General features: G+C 41.6%; 1 protein-coding gene across 7 annotated transcripts in view; it reads left to right on the top strand.

Annotated features, from left to right (window-relative positions):
* The window catches only part of FAT3 (FAT atypical cadherin 3), a 391200-nt gene extending 375784 nt beyond the window's left edge, over window positions 1–15416 (top strand). For 4 of the 7 annotated variants that reach the window (XM_054270169.1, XM_054270168.1, XM_054270172.1 and 1 more), the window contains 6 exons: window positions 2256–2409; window positions 3634–4289; window positions 7000–7113; window positions 10485–10544; window positions 13135–13170; window positions 13766–15416. In XM_054270169.1, the coding sequence (XP_054126144.1) occupies window positions 2256–2409; window positions 3634–4289; window positions 7000–7113; window positions 10485–10544; window positions 13135–13170; window positions 13766–14385 (1640 nt within the window). In that variant the 3' untranslated portion in view covers window positions 14386–15416. Of the gene's footprint in view, window positions 1–2255; window positions 2410–3633; window positions 4290–6999; window positions 7114–10484; window positions 10545–12669; window positions 12746–13134; window positions 13171–13765 lie in introns of all 7 variants that reach the window. The other 3 variants (XM_054270173.1, XM_054270170.1, XM_054270171.1) reach the window with 3 other exon arrangements.
* Window positions 15417–18883: the final 3467 nt, after the last annotated feature.

Raw genomic sequence — 18883 nt, 5'->3', positions numbered from 1 at the left:
CTGAAACAAACAAAAGACATGAAAAGAAAGTGATTCAACACCTTTGTCTTACAAACGATTGACACCTGAAAACTTGGTTAAAAAACAGCAGAAACTTGGCTTTTAACATCACTTTAGAGTTATGTACATTTATAAAATATCAGATAACAAATAGAGTAACATATATATTCTACTGTTACATAAGGCAACAGAACTGAAGTGGTTTATATTTTAATTGAACATTCTCCTTTTGCTTAAACTCATTGAGTCTGTAAAAAACATACAAAACATTAGTGTAAATTTTTGAACTATAGATGTCACTGTTCAGTCATAAAAAGGAAGTGCTGAAACAGCCTTATTTATTCATGCTGTGAATTCTGCCTATAGTCACAGGTTTGTAGTTCTTCAGACACAGATCACTATAGGTACAGAAAAATGTTCACATTGTCTGAGTGAGATATTTTTAAGACACAAAGAGAAATAAGCCCATCTTGCTGATGCTTACTAAACATGCTTTTTGGGAAGCCCAGAAGTTGAATAATTTATCTTCTTAACTCTGTAACCTTGGAGAGATCAGTGTGTCTGTCTCCCTTCTTGTAGCAGGACAACAGAACAGCATGATATTTGAGTATCTGTTTCATTTATCTTCAGTTAAATAGTATTGAACTCTTGACTGAGTATGCCAGCAAGTCTGGTTCCAAGTTTATTCTCAAAAGCCTGTCCTCATGAAAGAATTCAATTAGAGTAGCTGAACAAGGCGAATTGAACGGTATAGGACATAAAAGATGTGGGAGTCTTGATGCAGAATTGCTTTTTTCTTATGCCTCCGCTGGGTTTTTCCATGCTGTTTCCATGAAATTCTTTTCCATGTAACTGTGCTGGATATTCCTGCCATATTTGCAGAAAGAAGAACTTTTAAAACAAGTATTTGTGTTTTTTTCCAGATGTATAGATATAGAAAGTTTTTAAAAATACATTTAAAAGGCTCACCACTGAGAGATGATATTTCCACTACATCAGCTTGATTGCCAGTAATTTTGACACTGAATTGAGTTGCACTCAACCATTTCAGCTCTAACTGCAGCTGTATTAAAGGCAGGAAGGTTCCTTGTTTTAGTTGGTTAATATGCTCTATTCAGTAGGTATGTGAACCCCATAACTGGAGCTTGAACCTTGCCTACACATCTGTTTAGGACATTTGGATTATATAAGGAACTTTTTAAAAGATCAGCCAAAGTGTTTTTACGGATGTCCGGGAAAATTTTGCTGGCTCAACAGCTCTAACTTAGGAATCTTGCACTTCCAGGGATGTCTTAGCCATCTCATGGCTTTCACAGCCTACATGTTCCATGCTCTTTTCCAGCAAAAAAGCCGTCAGATTTCCATATCCAGTTCACAACTTTAGGAGATGCACTACCTCACTGGATTTCTTTGTGATCTTAAATAAAGCTTTTATTAATGGCACTGTGCCATATGAACTCACAAGCAGAGAAAAAGAAAAAATATATTTGTCATTTGATACTTGGCAGGGTGAACTGATGTGTTTAAAACTTCTTTTTTTTTTAATTCTGGTGTTGCCCCTGTGTTGGCAAAAAAACATAGAAATGGGACTTCAATCCCCAACAGAGTCCCCCTCCACATGAATGTTGTTATGCCTGATGAACTGATGTGAGTGATTAATCAGAATTTGATAGCACACTAGTACTGAACATAATCAGCTCTGATTAGGGCTGGTATTGCCCAGGTCAGCTGGTATTTTGAAGATTATCGTTTGTGCCTTGATGATGCACTTTATAAAACTGGTGTTTTATTACTGTCACATCCCCATTGTGCTGCTCTTTTAAAGGGCAGAGATGGAAAAGCTCTCAGCTGATGTATTTGTACATCGGTGAAGCCCCAAAAGGAGAGTAGATTGCCTCAATCAGCAAACATTTTGAAAAAGTTGGGAAATACATCCTTGATCTTGAATGTATTTCCTGAAATTGCCTTCTTGACAATTGACATTTATTCTTATCTGAATCATGATGATTAGGATGGTCTGGGCTGCAGCCTCTGGTTGTAGACATGAGCTCTGGTTGCCTGGGCATCTCAGATAGACAAACTCTTGACTAGCATTAGTGTGAGCCACATGGACAGACCAGAATGAGTGTGAACATCCCCTTGCTCCCACAGTACAATTTATTTTTTGGTGTAAAGCACCCAAATGGATCCTGTCACTTTTAGACAGACTCAGTGGTAGGAGTCTAATTTCCGTCTCTCTGTCCCTCACCTCCCAGGGTACCATTGCAATTGCCTCTCCCAGTTTACAGGAAGGAATTGTGAGTCAGAGATCACAGCCTGCTTCCCAAATCCTTGCCGGAATGGAGGCTCATGTGATCCCATCGGCAATGCTTTCATCTGCAACTGCAAAAATGGACTGACAGGAGTAACGTAAGTGTCCCTCCCCAGGTGGGCAATGGGAGATTTTGGATTTTGACTCAGTGATGGTGGGCTTTTTGATCAGGCATTTTGTACCCAAAAGCTGTGATTCACCTCACAAAAAATAACCACAACCTTAGCACTTATTCCAAGTCAGAGCTAATGACAGCTGAGAAATCCCTTGCATGCTCAGAAATGTTTTTTCTAACTTACCCTCCTAAGCTGTTGATTCAGGATGTTATCTCAAGACAGCTTTCTCTGAGATACACCTGTCTGTTGCCAGCTTTTTGAACAATCTTGTAAAACCTGTGGAAGCTGCTATGTAATCTTTGTTTTGAAGAGGGATCAATTATTTAGTCACCTTAGCCCTGACATAAAAGGTTAATTTATTGCAGTCATTTTCTTAAATCCTTGCCTTGATCATAAACTTGGTGTAGACATAGAAAATCCTGTCTGGCCCATCAACATGCTTTTCCCTTATCTGGTTTGTCTACTGTTTGTACTTTTTCCTCTGCATTTTGCTACGTCTTATTTTTTCCAATTCTCTCCTCTCTTTATGGTTCCTGTTCCTTTTTTCCCCCCACCTCTAATATTTGTTTATTTTATCTCTTGACCTAAAAAATTTTACAAAGTCAGTATATCTTCTCTTCTCTTCTCTTCTCTTCTCTTCTCTTCTCTTCTCTTCTCTTCTCTTCTCTTCTCTTCTCTTCTCTTCTCTTTTCTTCTCTTCTCCCCTCCCCTCCCCTCCCCTCCCCTCCCCTCCCCTCCCCTCCCCTCTCCTCCCCTCCCTCCCCTCTCTCTTCAATAAATATTCTGGGGGTTTTACTATATTTTTTCTCAACTATCTTCTCCTTGAATCCCCCTCTAATATTTTGTATTGAAACCCACAGGGTAGTCCAAAAACAGTATAAAAAAGCAGATTCTCTATTACATTCAGTAAGCCTCATTAGGGTCAAGGTGCCTTTTCCTATCAGATGCATTATTTCCTTCATGATACCTATCAGATGCTTTAAACTCTTATTTCCTTCTGGATATTTCCATTTTACTGTCTTTAAAAAAACCCATGGAATAGCTGTAGAAAAAATTAAATGCCATTAAATAATATGATAATAATATGATAATTTGCAAAGTACCACAAGGTGTTAACTAATGGCACCACTTTGACATGATAAGGCATCATGCACAACCTGGACTGCCTCTTAGATGTTCTTGAGACTCTCCTTTTCTTCTTTTAAGGTGTGAAGAAGACATTGATGAGTGTGAAAGAGAAGAATGTGAAAATGGTGGCTCCTGTGTCAACATCTTTGGTTCATTTCTGTGTAACTGCACCCCTGGCTACGTGGGTCAATACTGTGGCCTGCGCCCCGTGGTGGTCCCCAATATACAAGCTGGGCATTCCTACGTTGGCAAGGAGGAGCTGATAGGAATAGCCGTGGTCCTGTTTGTCATATTTGTGTTAATTGTTCTTTTCATCATTTTTCGCAAGAAAGTTTTCAGGAAGAACTATTCCCGCAACAACATCACGCTCGTACAGGATCCAGCTACTGCAGCCCTGCTCAATAAGAGCAATGGCATCCAATTCAAGAACATCAGGAACAGTGGAGACAGCAGGAATATCTACCAGGAGGTTGGGCCTCCACAGGTGCCAGTGAGGCCAATGGCCTATACCCCATGCTTCCAGAGTGACTCACGGAATAACCTGGACAAGATAGTGGATGGGCTTGGTGTGGAGCACCAGGAGATGACAACGTTTCATCCGGAGTCCCCTCGAATACTGACAGCCAGGAGGGGGGTGGTGGTGTGCAGTGTGGCTCCAAACCTGCCTGCTGTGTCTCCCTGCCGCTCGGACTGTGACTCCATCAGGAAGAGCACGTGGGATGCTGGCACAGAAAGTAAGTAGCACTGCGGGCCGGTCTCGTTCTTCCCTGCCAGCAGTAAGGGTTGCTTCAGGGTGCAGCAGGTACAGTGGCACAGGTGCTCTTAGTGCTCCAGCCTAACACATGTGAATTGGTAAATCTCTGCAAGAAGTGATCTGGTTTAATTTTGAAAGGTTATAATTAAACCAGGCATACAATGCCTTTCCTTCTACGCATGGAGTATGACTAAAAGCATTTATTTCACTTGTTGAGAAAGCATATATGAGTAAGTGCTCTGAGCATTTTTCAGTGATATAATGCAATCATCTTTCTATTGGAAAAAAACAATTTGGGGTAGAATTCTTAAATAAAAATTCTGTTAGGTTCAGGCTGTTTGTTTCCCAAGGGAGTTAAAAATATTTAAACCTTCTTCAAAAAGCAATCCTGTTTTGCATCAGGGAGAAATGAACTAATATTCCTTACTTTCAGTGTCTGTGAACTGAAGCAGAAAGTCGCATATGGCTTGATATACAGGATCGCCTTCTCAGGCCATTGCATTCCCCTCTGCTTTCAGTATCAGAGTCATCATGGAATTTTCAATCCCCATGGAATTTTCAATTACCCTATTTGTGCTGTGATGGTTCCTCACCTGATAACACAGCGCTCCCTCCATTGCTCAACAGGAGATGAAGCCAATTTCACATAGTCTGTCATGGCAGGAAATACCAGTTTTCTGGGAAAGAGTTACAGCCCTGCATCATCTATCCTTGCAAGTCAGACCATGTCATTTGGACTGGGAGATGTTTACTTCACCATATATGATGTTTTTAAAGGTGTTTTCTCTTATTAGGGACTTTTCCTAATGCATCTTCCAGTACCTGTTGGAGGGGGCTTACAAGAAAGCTGGAGAGGGACACAAGAGCTTGTTGTAGTGATGAATGGCCTTAAACTGAAGAAGGGTAGGTCTGGATTAGCTGTTAGGAAGAAATGCTTGATTGTGAGGGTGGTGAGGCAATGAAACAGGTTGCTCAGGGAAGGGATGGATGTCCCATTCCTGGAAGTATTCAAGGCTAAATTGGTTGGGGCTCTGAGTAACCTGGTCTAGTGAAAGGTTCCCAGTCCATGGCAGGGAAATTGAAACCAAATGATCTTTAAGATCCCTTCCACCTCAAAGTGTTCTATGATTCTATGATCTTCGACTCTATTGCAGCACAGCCCTAACCAAAACTGTCACATAAAACTGCACAATCCAGCCCTATTTTTGAAAGGAATGGGAACTGAGGAATGGAGAGAGGAATTAAGCAACAGGTCAAGAGGACAGCATTATGTTGTGCCAGAGGAGGTTTGGGATGGACATCAGGAAGAAGTTTTGCTCTGGAAGAATGGTCAAGCCTTGGAACTGGCTACCCAGGAAGGTGGTGAAGTCGCCATTCCTGGAAGTGTTCAAGAAATGATTGGGCATGGCACTTAATGCTGTGGTTTGGTTGGCATAGTGATGTTCAGTCAAAGGTTGGGCTCAATGATCTTGGAAGTCTTTTCCAGCCTTATAGAGTTTATGATTCTATAGCTGTGCCCTGATCTGCACATTTTCATCCAAGGCAGCACACTGGCTAAGGTCATGTAGTGAAAAATTGAATTAATTTTCATTTATTTGGGCTGTATTTCAGGGTTGTGTTGTGTCTGACCTTTTAAACTTTAAATATAGTTAAGCTGATTGAAAGCATCATCACGCCAGCTCCCACACGTGCTGTGTTCTATATTCTCCTGGGGGTTTGTGCCACAGACACTGCTGATACTGGAAGGAATAGAAATTCCTACCAGCACACCATGAGGCCATACCAAGAAGACAGACCTCAGCTGTCATGGAGTGGGAAGTAGTGCAGTTTTGTTACTGCAGCACTCACTTCATCAGCTCCATACCCTGCTGCTCAGCAGGAGCAAATCAGCTCTTACCGTGTGGAGGTGTGCCATGCTGGGTAGAAATACATACAGCTGGCAGGTAAAGAGCTGTGCTTGCATGGTGATAGCACCTGACCTTCTTCATTTGTAATTGGCTCAGGTATCTTAGTGCTGAAAATGGAGAATAACTTTTTGTGTTCCTGATTATTGCCCATATAATGTGTATTTGAATGTGTTTATTTATATATGCTTAATTACAGGAGAATTTATACCGTAGGTTGCAATTACATTTCTAAATAGTGGAGTTGTGAAGACTGAATGTCCCTGATGAAAAGCAATGTAAATTGAAGCATAATCTATTATATGTCAGTGATGGAGCTATTAAAATCTGATCCAAGGGCCACTGATCTGAATGACAAGATGCATAGTAGCTTTACTGAGCATTGAATGAGCCTTTAATGAGGCTCTCAAATTAGGAAATGAACAGTAAAGATAAATGTAACTGTAATCTCTTGTATAAGCTGTTTATACCACATTCCTTCAGTCATCATTTTCGTTACTTTTGAGACTACATGCCATCTAAAAAGACAATATTGAATACAGATGTTTCTTCCTTGATTACAGTGTTGTCAGCCACTTGAAAGACTCCTTGGGCTTCAAACACTTCAAAAGTCTAGGTATCTTCACCAACTGCCTTCTTGACGAATAGGTCATGTCCTCTGTGTGAAGGAAATAATTTTATTCTGACTCATAATAGAAGGCAGGATTTGAATGTGTCCGTGGTATAAATAGATAAATGTTCATACCTAGAGAGTACCATTTTGCTTTGTCTTTGCTGTCAATGAAGGTAAAGGGGTTGATGACGCTGAAGAGGTGACCTGTTTTTCAGGAAGTAATAAAGGCAGCAACTCTGAAGTACAGTCCCTCAGCTCCTTCCAGTCTGATTCCGGTGATGATAATGGTAAGAAATGATTTCATCTTTATTATGCTGGGGGAAAAGCTATTTATCTCTCTCTCTAATATTATTAAAAGATTTATGTGACACCTTGAAACCCTTTAACAGTGCTGAAAGTAAGAAAGTCGTGGGTTCAAACCCTGACTTTGTGTTCCACTTACTAAATTATAGGAACATAATAAAAATCTTGATGCTTGGGGCTGTTGTATAAGGACCGAGCTTTACAGTGAATTAGAGCTATGATACAGCAGAGTCACACTGCCAAGATGTAAGTTGACTAATAGGCTGCAAGTGAAACTGTAGAATTTATATAATTTTCCTTCTGTGAAGAGCATGACTTTCATGTTTCACCAGTTGAATAAAAGGGATTTCGTGCTATTTGCCCGGTCTCATTCATGGTCCCAACAAAACTCTGCTGGTGCTCAGCCGCAACAATGAGCAGATGAGCCAGTCCCCAGCGTCCTGGCCTCTCCCTGGCAATCACAGCTCAGCAAACAATAGAGCACCATTAAATCCTTGTTCAGTGCATACTCAGTGCCTGCCTCTCACGTCCTGCATCATTATCTCCCTGGATGACACAGGCAGGGCCATACACAGCCCACTAAAAGGTCCACAGAGTCAGAGCAAACCTTTGTTCCTGCGGCCCACGAATGTTGAGCAGTGGGTCTGAGAAAAGTCAAGATGTTTCTGCTGGGGAGGGATGGTGTATGTCTGGGAAGCCTCGTTTAGACACACAGAAAAAGACTATCACAAAGGAATCGTACTTGGTTTCCTCAGCCACCAGTTAATGAACTGTCTGTAGACTCAGTTTTTCAGTCATGTCGTGCAGCTGTTCTCTAGGAACTCTGAAATGTTGCAAAAAGCACTGATAGCAAAGTACACTTGCAGTTCCTTTTGGTCCACGGCGCCTGAAGCATTACAATTATTTTTGTCAGGCTTACCAATGCTTTTCTGCCCCTGCACCAAAAAGACCTCTTTAGTCTTTTTTTAGGGTAAGCGTTATTTAATGATATATATTTACATTATAGTTACCTTTGGAATAATTATTCAAGTGATCATTTATTTTGCATTGTTACTTTTTGTATCTCACGAATTCTGATTAGACATTTCAAACTCCCGATCCTGTCTCCACTGAAATCATTGGCACAGTACCCACAGAAGCTGGATTGGACCTTCTGTGCCCACTCATTTTTTGTGAAGGCTGCATTTAAAATATGGCCTTTAGAGATAACATTTCTAGTTCAGGGTTCAAACAAATCCATATCCTCAGGGAGAACAAGGGAAGAAACCTAAATCATCTGAGTCATTTGCAGAGATCGATGTAAGACCACGCGCTCTGGTTTGCAGTGAAAGAGCCTAAATGGCAAAGCCAGGCATAAGTAAGCATCTACATGCTCACATGCCTGTACTTTAGGGCTAATGGATATGCCTCCTGAAGCCATGAATCTTTGCTCTTCTTGTCATTTTAATTTTTTGTACCTCATGTACCTGCAGGGGTTAGAAACACGACAGTTGTATTTGTTGTCAGTGAAAACACAACAAATACAGTTCAGCATCCACACTCTTTGATGAGACAGGACAGTGGCTCCTTCTCCAAACCCCTTCCTCCAAATCCAAGAGCAATGCTGCTGGGTTCTCAGGCTAGCACAGGAGACAGGCTTGTGTCACACAAATGGCTATACTGACACTGACTTGTGAAACGGGGTGGTTGCTTCTGACTGAGGAAACCTATCTGTGAGCAGAGCATCACTGGCATGAATTGCACTGAGGGTGCAGGCAGCTTCTATTCACCCTCTCTAGGGCTCTTGAAGCCTTCTCTTGCTGTGTCAAGGCCTTGTCTTACCATGTAAACTCACATGGGGTGAGATTTTGAAGCTACTTTTTTTCTCTCACCTTATTTCTCCTGCATTTAAGTTGCTCAGCTTCCCTAGTCTTTCTGTGAGTAGTTAGCAGTAATTTTTGTAGTCCAGAATCTGAGCAATGCTGTATTTGAGCATTGACTTGCACTGAGCTGTGTGAGATGGTGTTCCCTCTTTTCTGTGAATATGCTCTGCACAGCTCCCACCAGAGCCAGCCCTTAGTTGCAAAGAAAACTACACTACTACACTGGCCCTGGGTTTTGACCTGTTTTTCACTCTTAGGTTTTTTCCTCTAATAGCTTACAGCTGCCCTCCATCTTTTTTCCCAGCCATGCAGCACTAACTGCATGGAGCCCCTTATTTTTCTATCATGTTTATTTTGCATTAGCCAGTGCAAGTCTCCTTTGTATAATTACTATTGCTGTTGATGGCATAAATATGCTCATCATAGACACAGGACAGGGGTCCTTTGATTTATCAAGGCTCTTTTTGCTAAGCCCTCACTAGAACTGAGGATATTGGATGATATACCTGATCCCATGCCCAAAATTTAGCAAAAATGTGAAAATATTCAATGTGTGTCTGCACTGTTAACACATTTCTTGTGATCTCTAAGTCTGTTGGCTGTGTGAAACAAAAAAGTATGTTTTGCCCCACATTGCTCCAAGCAATTGGTTTTCTCATAACTAAAGACAGAGGAAAAGGGAAGGATCCATTGCACTCTCATGCAGAGCTTTCTCTTCAATTTTGATTTTTGGGTTTATTTTATGTTTCAGAGGCAGGGGTGTTGGGTGGTGCAAAATGCAGATCATCTGAAAGACCACACATTACAGGCCTCCACATTAAACAGCTGCACAGTCTATATTAATGGTTTCAAGGGAAAAGTGTGGTTTTTTGGAACACCTGCAGAGAGCACACAAAGCATTTGTGAAACTATTCTGTCAAACATGGGTCAAAATTTGAACCACACCTACATGGCTGTGTCCTCCTAATTACAGCTGTGTTGCTTAACCTCCCTGAGGTATTGCATGGCATGGCACAGACAGTAAATAAGTAAAACATTCCTCTTAGGAAGTAGATTGAGCTTAACACCATTTCTGATGGTGTGATGGTCTAAAAGATAATGATCCTTGGACTACATAGCACCATCTCTGGAGACCTCTAAGCAAGAATGAATTAGAAATTAGTGTCATGTAGACAAGATACTGCTTCGGTTAATTGAATCAGCTGACCAGTCTGCTTGAATTTATGAGGTGATACACATCATCCCATATGCCTTTCTGGAAATGCTGGTTTGGAGTTTATCAGCACTCTGAAGATATATGGGATTATCTGAAATGAAATGTCTTGTAACCAACTGCATAAATCATGCATTGGTCAGCAGCCTTTTTTTTTTCTTTCAGTGTCAGTTCTGTCTTTTGAGAGAATTTATTGTGGTAACCTATGATGTGTGTTTTAAATACTAACCTGAAGCTGTCCTTCCCCTCCCTTTATTTTCTGCTTTCCCTCCCCTGCAAGCTTCCATAGTGACTGTCATACAGCTTGTCAACAATGTAGTTGACACTATAGAAAATGAAGGTATTTAAATTTTTTTCTTTCTTGTTATACAATGCTTCCTATTTTCATTGTGAAACATTCCAGCAGAACCTCACTAATCTACACTGACCAGCAATCCTGTGGCAGGGATTGGGTTTTGCAGATCAGCATGTTCACCAGCAAACATGAAAATGCCAGAGGAATGTACCACAAAATATCTGTGGCTAACTGGAGGCGGTAGAAAAGGTGTCAAGCCTTCATCCTCTTCTGTTCAAGTCAATGTTTCTGCTTGTTTATTCTCATTGCCTTCAGAGAAAATAATAGACTGATAATGGAGCCATATCACTGAGATGATCCTGGCTGCAGAGACTGGGAAGCAGGAGATGACACGGGAAGTCTGTAACGTGTCCCATGCTGCAGCAGAGCTGGGTTGTGTACCCCAGTGGTGTCCCACAGAGGGGAGCACAGGGGTGGCTGGCTGGTGGCTGGTTTCTCCCAGGAAACCCTGCCTAGCAGCGGATGTGTGGGCACAGCTCCAGGGATGCCGTGGCTCTCCCGTGGCGTTGGTGTGCCCGTTGCACAGAGCATGCAATGTGCTCCAAGGACCAGCACTCACCTCTTCCACTGACCTCCTGGGTAACCTCAGGCATCTCATGTTACAAGTGAACCTGTAATGCGGGGATATCACTGTTTTGTTTTTTCCATAAAGCACTGAGGAAATGTCTTGTTATCATAGATAAACATTACTTTTATTTATTTTCCAACATTTTTCCTACCCTTGGGCAAATGTCAACTCAGCAACAACTCAGGTTATCCACAAGTCAAAAAATTCATCTGTCCTTAGCGAATTTAAGGCAGATTTTACATACTTTAGCTAATCTGGTCTGCATAATACATTAAGATGATTAAGTAAATTGTTTTTGTGAAACTACTGATTTTTTTCTTGAGCCAGTGTCACAGTAATTTTGAAAAACACTTTTACTGCTAGCTAGTGATGCCACTTGAGTATTTGTTAATAGTGCATTTATTGATATCCTGAAGTATAAGAGTGCCATTCTTCTCACTATCAAAAAACCAGAAATTAACTAGCCAAGGTTAATTCAAAAGAAAGTCCCATTCAAAAAAATAAAAAATAACCTTGAAAAGAAACCACAGGCACTGAAAATGACCTTGTCTTCCTAAGAGAAAGCTTAAGCAAACACACTGGCTCATTATCATCCTTTACAGGTCAGAAAAAGCCAGTCTGGCAGTAGTTTCAAGAGACTGTCACTGAAAATGCTTTGCCCACTTCCCAGTTCCTTATATGAAACTTAGGTTAGTATTGTTAGGATTGCCTGCTCTGCAGCAGAGCTGTTGGAAGTGGTGAATAATTGGCCACACTGGAGCTCTGGGCAGAATTACTGCCACAGAGTCATGGGAGGATGGGGCTCCTGCCCCAGGGACCTGCCTGCGGTTGTGCAAGTCAGCAGATTAGTGAGGTTCTCCTGGGTCCTGATCCACGCAACTGAGAGGGCCCTAGCACACCTCAGGTGCACTCAGGTGCAGTGCCATCACACTGACCCCAACACAACAAAATCCACTGTACAAAGAAGAGAGAAGTGCAGAAGAGAGGTTAGGGCCGGTTCAGACACTGCTGCTAAACCTGCAGTAGCCCCAGCCCTCCTCACCCCAGGACATGGCAGAGCAGGGGGAGAACTCCTACCTGGCTATCCAGCTAAGGGAGCGATCACCATCACCCCATGCACCATGTGGTGATGAGCCAGGGCAAGTGTGGTCTGAGTAGGTGAAGGGCTGGATAAGTCTTCCCTTGCCTGTGTCTGAGCCACGGAGGTTACGAGCTGTGATGCCCCAGAGGTCTGTTTCTCCTGGCAGACCTCCTCCAGCAATGTCATTCCGAGACTTTGCCCGATGACTTCTTGCATGAAGCCAAATAACATGCGGCTGAACAAGAGCATATCCATCTAGAAAACGCTGCAGCTTCTTCCCCGCTCTTGTCTCACATAAAACCTCCTTCCTTGCTCTCTCCCCCACCCCTGCACCCTCTCCATACTGGAATGCCTCCCTCCCCACCAGCTAGCATGGCAGTGCAGGTGGGAGGTGGGTGTGGGGTTGGGGAGCATTGTAGCTGATAGCCCCATTAAATGGCTTTGTATTCTATTCTATTCAGGTTCTTATACCGTGCCCATCACCATGGTATCTGAGCCCAGGTGGGCCCAGATTTGTTTGAACCGGCCCTGAGAATGGTAGATTCTTATTTTTCTGTTTCAAAGTGAACAAGTGAGAGAAAAATGTACTTTGCAATTGTAAGCCGTGTCGATGGTGGATAGCCCTTTTTTGTGCTAAGAATTACAACTCTAATGAAATTCTATATCTGTTCAGTGAGGGTAAATAATTAAGATATGATAGAAAAGGAGTATAATACACGACATAAACATTTCTTTAGCTATGTCTGCATTTGACAGGCAAGTTTATCTTGTACGTTAAAATAAATAATTTAAAATCCTACTAAAATGACACCATGGCAGCTGTACTTTAGAAATATGCATGCAGAGTTTTGTATTTTCACATGTAATACAATGCTGGTGACAAGCTCCAAGTTACCAGTTTTTGCTTTTTACTTTGTATCTGACAGTGTCTGTTATGGATCAAGGACAGAACTACAACAGAGGTGATTTTTCTGGGGCACCTTCTGCCTGTGGGCTGGGGTGGGCAGCGCACTGACTTGATCTATTTGGTTTTTTTCTTGAACTGCTTCATGTGTACTCTTTTGTTTGAATTCTCTTCAAAAGATGCATGAGAATGGTCAGCCACTTTTTTTGTTTCAAAATTCAGTTTTCAGTCAATCAGATTATTTGCTTGCACACTTTCTTTCTTGAAGTCATTGGAGGTGGAAGAGGAGATCAGATTCTGTAGGCATGCTGACTGCATTTAAAGATTTTTTTCAAGTGGCTGTGAAAAACGGTAATTGGGACATTTTGATTTCTTGGACTCATAGTTTCTAATACAACGCAGTAGCATCTTAAAAAGCAAAATGCCTGAGCGTGGCCATGTTTTGTTTCTTTGCTTGTTTGCATTGGCATCATAATGCAATTTATTCTCCTCCTCTACCCCTCTGGTCAGAGCATGGCTGACCCGTGTCCGTGGCCTGTGGGGCATGCTGTGATTTGAATGTGCTGTGAGGACTCAGGCAGGTGCATGCAGCACACTGCTCTCCTCTGTGTTTCCATCCTAACAGAGTGCTGTGGTTCTCTTCCCTGCTGCAGCATATCATTGGGATACCTCTGACTGGATGCCCAGCGCTCGCTTGTCCGACATTGAGGAAGTGCCCAATTTTGAGACGGCGGATGGAGGCTCGGCTCATCACGGCAGCACCAGAGAACTGGAAACAGATTACTACCTTGGTGGCTACGACATCGACAGCGACTACCCTCCCCCTCACGAAGAGGAGTTTTTGAGCCAGGACCAGTTACCACCTCCTCTTCCAGAGGATTACCCAGACCAATACGAAGCCCTCCCGCCCTCGCAGCCGGTCTCAATGGCAAGTACTCTCAGCCCTGACTGCAGGAGACGGCCGCACTTCCACCCGAGCCAATACCTCCCTCCCCACCCGTTCCCCAATGAGACGGACACCACAGGATCTCAGACTGGGAACGAATTTAGTACTTTTGCTGTTGGCCCAGGCCAGAACACAGAAAATGCTAGTGCAGGTAAGGTGCCCTTACCCTTGCACAACTCCCTCAACGCCTCCTCCTCTGACGTCTCAGCCGGCTGCGGCTTTGATGACTCCGAAGTAGCCATGAGTGACTTTGAAAGCGTGGAGGAACTCAGCCTAGAAAATGTTCACATTCCATTTGTGGAGACCCAGCAGCAGACACAAGTGTAAAGGAAGCTCCTTTCTTTTTCCTCCTCCTCTTCTTTATTTTTAATTTTGTCATTTGGTCCAATCAATAGTATAAATATTGAGAAGAAATTTCGCTGAAGGTGTGTCTATATATATATTGGGCAAAGAAAAGTACAGTATAACCCATTATTAACTTGTTCAGAAATGATACTGTATGTGCAGACACGAAGAGACCAATTGTTTTAAGTGTTATACATCACAGAATTGTTACAGACAATCTGGAGAGAGTGTACCTTCTATTTATTACCAAGAGTAAAACTCAGCTTTTGAGGCAGGGGGAAAAATAACTGCTAAATAATTTCTTTCTCTCTTACAAAGTTGGGTTGTTTTGAGGTTTTTTTGGCATTGTGTTATTAAAAGTGTTACAGTGTTATGATCTCCCCACAGTATTAAGGAATGAGTATGGATCATTCTGGAATGCACTGTTGCATGAAATTTTATGTCAGCAAGGAGTAAAAGCAATTGATTGCTGGGGCTGCTGCATACAACACATCAGATGGCTAAAAAGAGCAACATTTACAAATTGACCTATCAAAGGCAAGTGACCATATTTGTCCATAAATATTTATCTATACTTTTGTTCATTACATAGCATTTCATTCTGCTTTGTGTAGAACAAAACACATACACACAGTTTATGTTTACTCCAAATTGGCTTACTTAGGTTGTCATTTTTAAAACCTGATGTCAGGTGCATGTGCATAGCTTTCCCCATTAGGACTTCCCAAAATGTCAGAGTTTGGCTCAGGAGTGGCCTGGTTTTGCCCTAGCTGTGTACACACAGCCTCTCTTAATGTGTATGCAACATGAACATGGATCTGAAAACTTGAGATACCCTACCCAGCTGATCATTTTTTTCAAATTTCTTGCTTGGGAAATCAGCTCTTTAACAGCAGTCCTCACACTGCAGTTACTGAAGTAAAATTAGTTGCAATTAAGTTACATTTAAGGCTGCTGTAACCTCGCATCATTAGTTAAACATCTTTTGGCAAATGTCCATCCCTAGAGTTCACAGTATGAGTTCTCAGCTGCTGTAGACTGACTCAGTCAGTGGAACTGCATGAATGGACTGTGGCCAAAGATCTGTCGCCAGATTTTCCACTGGGTGCATGATTTTGTAGGATTTGAGTGCATCCAAAGGCTGTTTGCAGACTTCAGAATATTGTTGTGGATTCAAGAAAACCATGGCATCTGTATGCTTTTATGCTTCCCTCAGCCTGATTGGAGTAAATGGTCGTTCACATTGATTAGGTCAGAGTAGTCAAGTGCAATCTGGAAATACTGGATTTTCACTCAGTGTATTAAAGCAGAGTATACACACCTGTTGCTTGGTGCTCTGAAAATGTTTTTACCCCACTGCATTTTACAGCGTCTCTGTAACCTTACCAGTGAATGTGAGTCTACAGCCTGCATTAGTGTTGGGTTTTCATCTATTTCTGCCATGGCATAATTCTGTCATTCTGATAAATCATTTTGATAAATGAACAGATTCATTAGCAGGTTTCCTGTGCTGCTTTCCTTGTCCTGTCCCTTGGTCAATCGCCTTAACTGGATAGTTTCAGCAGTTGTATGTCAGGGCATGTTCTTGTCTGACAGGAATTTCACACAAAATTAAATTGCAGGCCATTTCTTGACATACAGGAAGGGTTTATTCAGAAATTTAAATAATTGCAGCTTGTAACACTTTTAATAAAACAGGATTTCTAGAATTCTTGGAGTAGGTGCAGTGTGTTGCTGCTTCCCTCCAATAGTTTGTATAGCTGTGAAAGATTGGTGTGGATATTTTCTTTGGGATGATGCAGCACTTCTTCAGTAGAAAACAGCTCATTATGCAGGTATTTGAATAAAATGAGTGAACTTGTAGAGAGAATGTACTGCACATACAAGTATTATCAAGTACTTGTCTGCAAATAGGTCCTGTCCATTGAATTTATGAATGTCACTTGGTCTTCTCAAAGTAAAGATGCTTCTGTAACAGTGGTATATTCTGAATGTGCTCATGGTGCGTTTCAAACCCTTTTCCCTGATATTATTCCTGTGTTTTTGAGAAGAAAAAAATGCAGAAATTTGTATTGTGATTGCAAGGAACTGAGGGATTTGCCAGAAGGCCATAAAATGGTTTGGCAAGCCTAGAGGCACGGATAGAGGATAACTCATCTTGTACATGAAGTCTATGTTACAGGAAAGGAAATATAATTAGATTGATGTCTCTTCAAGAGTTAGGAGCATCAGAGTTGGCAAAGCAATTCTGCAAATTTAGCTGCACTTTTAAAGCTTGTATGACCAGAGAATGCGATGCTCTCGTAGCATCAGGCTGCAGTTTACATGAAGTTTGCTCCTACTCAGTTTTGGTTTGAGACATTTTTATCCATTATGCAAGTAATTCTGTTCAAGCCCCCAGATAGTTATTAGGTGTACTTGTCACCTGTCTTCTGTAGTGAAAGTTCTTGCGTAAGCATGAGACACCAGTATCAAAATTTACTGGAACATATCAAAAGTGTCATGAGGGACAGCACGATGGGAGCCTAGTGATTGCCATACAAAAAAAAAAAAAAGCAAAGAAAACAATGTTTCTTACCAAGCTTGTTGCCTCAGTAATATATTGTTGGTAGTGAGTTTTAATAGTAAAATATGCATAAATACAATGTATAGTACTTTTTCTGTTTGATGTTGTTGCCATTTCATTTCACTGAACGCCTACTTATTAAAGTGCTGTTGGGAAGGTGCCAAGGATCATCCGTTCAGCCTTCTCTGTCCTATTCATGATTTCTATACCTCAGTATCTCCTCCCCTCCAAATCCATCTTCAGATTCCCCTCTGTGAATATTGGTACTTCTGTGGCCTTTCTGGTTTTTTTCAGGCTATTTTGATAATGATGAGACCCTAATGCAGATCTAAAGGTGAAATACCTCTTAGGGAGTAAGATTTTCATATTAACATCCCTTGTTAAACCAAGCCATTTTGTTTTCTATTTTTAATTAATACTCCACACAAACAAGTCAAAATCTTCTAATCTGGAACCTGAGAACACATTCATAACATAATGTAAGAATTACTGTTCATATTATGGCTTCTAAAATATATTTCCTTTTTCTGCCATATGATGATTTTTGCATCACTGCTGCTGTCAGGTCCCTGGTTCTGCAAGAGCTACCCTGCACATCTCTGCTTATCCTGTGTGTCTGTATTTCAAACTACATCCCTGTAGGTGGCTCCACTACCCGATACTTTCTCTCAGAATCATCTGTAGCAGATGATTTCATGGGCTTAATGAAGTACTTTTGAGTATCATTGGCTTATGACTTAGGATCAAGAAAGTTTTTGCCTTTTGGAAAGAAGCAGCAAGAGAAAAAAGCAACTTGTTAAAATGAAAATACACATTTATATCAAAAATCATGAACTTTTCCGGGGGTGTATGAGTCTAAGCAAAAGGGTGCTCGTTCTCTGCATTTTGATCAAGTTGAGAATGCCATGCACAGTGCTGGCCTTTTTAATAACACTGGCAGTGGGAAGAGCCGTAAAGTGATTGCAACGTGATTTATTCTGCCAATACCACATTAGGTATCCCTGTGTAAAAGGAAAACTTAGGCTTATGTAGCATTCTTAAGTATGTTAATTACCTTTGTATTATAAATATTAAAAAAAAAAAATAGGGCAGCCCCCCCCCAACACTATAGATACTGAATGTAGTTGCTGTCCTTGACCAGTATCTTGAAGTGGAATAAAGGGCCAAATGTGACACCATGGAGCTGTAGAATCACTTCCCTCCCATGGGAGAAAATGGACAACCTCACTAGAAGACGTACATAAAGTTGCCTTCCTCTAGGACCCTCCTATAGGATACAGCATATTAGGCAACCAGGAGAACTTTGGAATGCAGAGATTGACTACAGAACCATGATTTCCTGTCAATAGAGCTCTTCTCCTTAAGCCCAGTGATGTCTTTGATCCTAAACTATCCCAGGGGTTTCTTTAACATATAATGCCAGTGAAAGTCTGGAGGGAGTCAAAGGCTTCTCACTGCCACTGTTTTCCTGAACCTGAAAGTTGTGTTTGCCATCTGTCAAGCAGGATCTCCACCTCTGCATGTCCCACAAAGAACTTAAATTTTGGTCTTTGGAATTTTTTCTCCCCTTCTCTAAATTCTGTAGTGTAGTCTGAAGTAGTGAGAGCCTTGATGTATCGGTACCTTCTCAGTGTGGCTGCAGCACAGTGAATAAAAGCATGTCATGAAATGCTGATCAATGGGGAGGCAGCAGCCTGTTGCCTCTGTGAGCCAGGCAGAGACATTTTGAGAACATGACATAAAAGTTGTTGCTCTGGTCTCCTATAAATTCCATCATAAAGAAAAACGTGGGCTGAACAGGACAAATGGCTGAGAACACACTTTACTCCTCATGGAAAAAGCTAAATGGATGCTATAGTAAGTATATCTATCCTTACAGTCAATAACTGCAGCAATGGGAGAGGGAGGTAGAGG

Source organism: Melozone crissalis, unplaced genomic scaffold (assembly GCF_028551555.1).
Source record: "Melozone crissalis strain CALT ecotype California unplaced genomic scaffold, PUWL_Pcris_2 ptg000008l_1, whole genome shotgun sequence".
NCBI classification, from domain to species: Eukaryota; Metazoa; Chordata; class Aves; order Passeriformes; family Passerellidae; genus Melozone; species Melozone crissalis.
The sequence above is the reverse complement of the archived record's forward strand: the minus strand, read 5'-3'. Positions and strand labels throughout refer to the sequence as shown.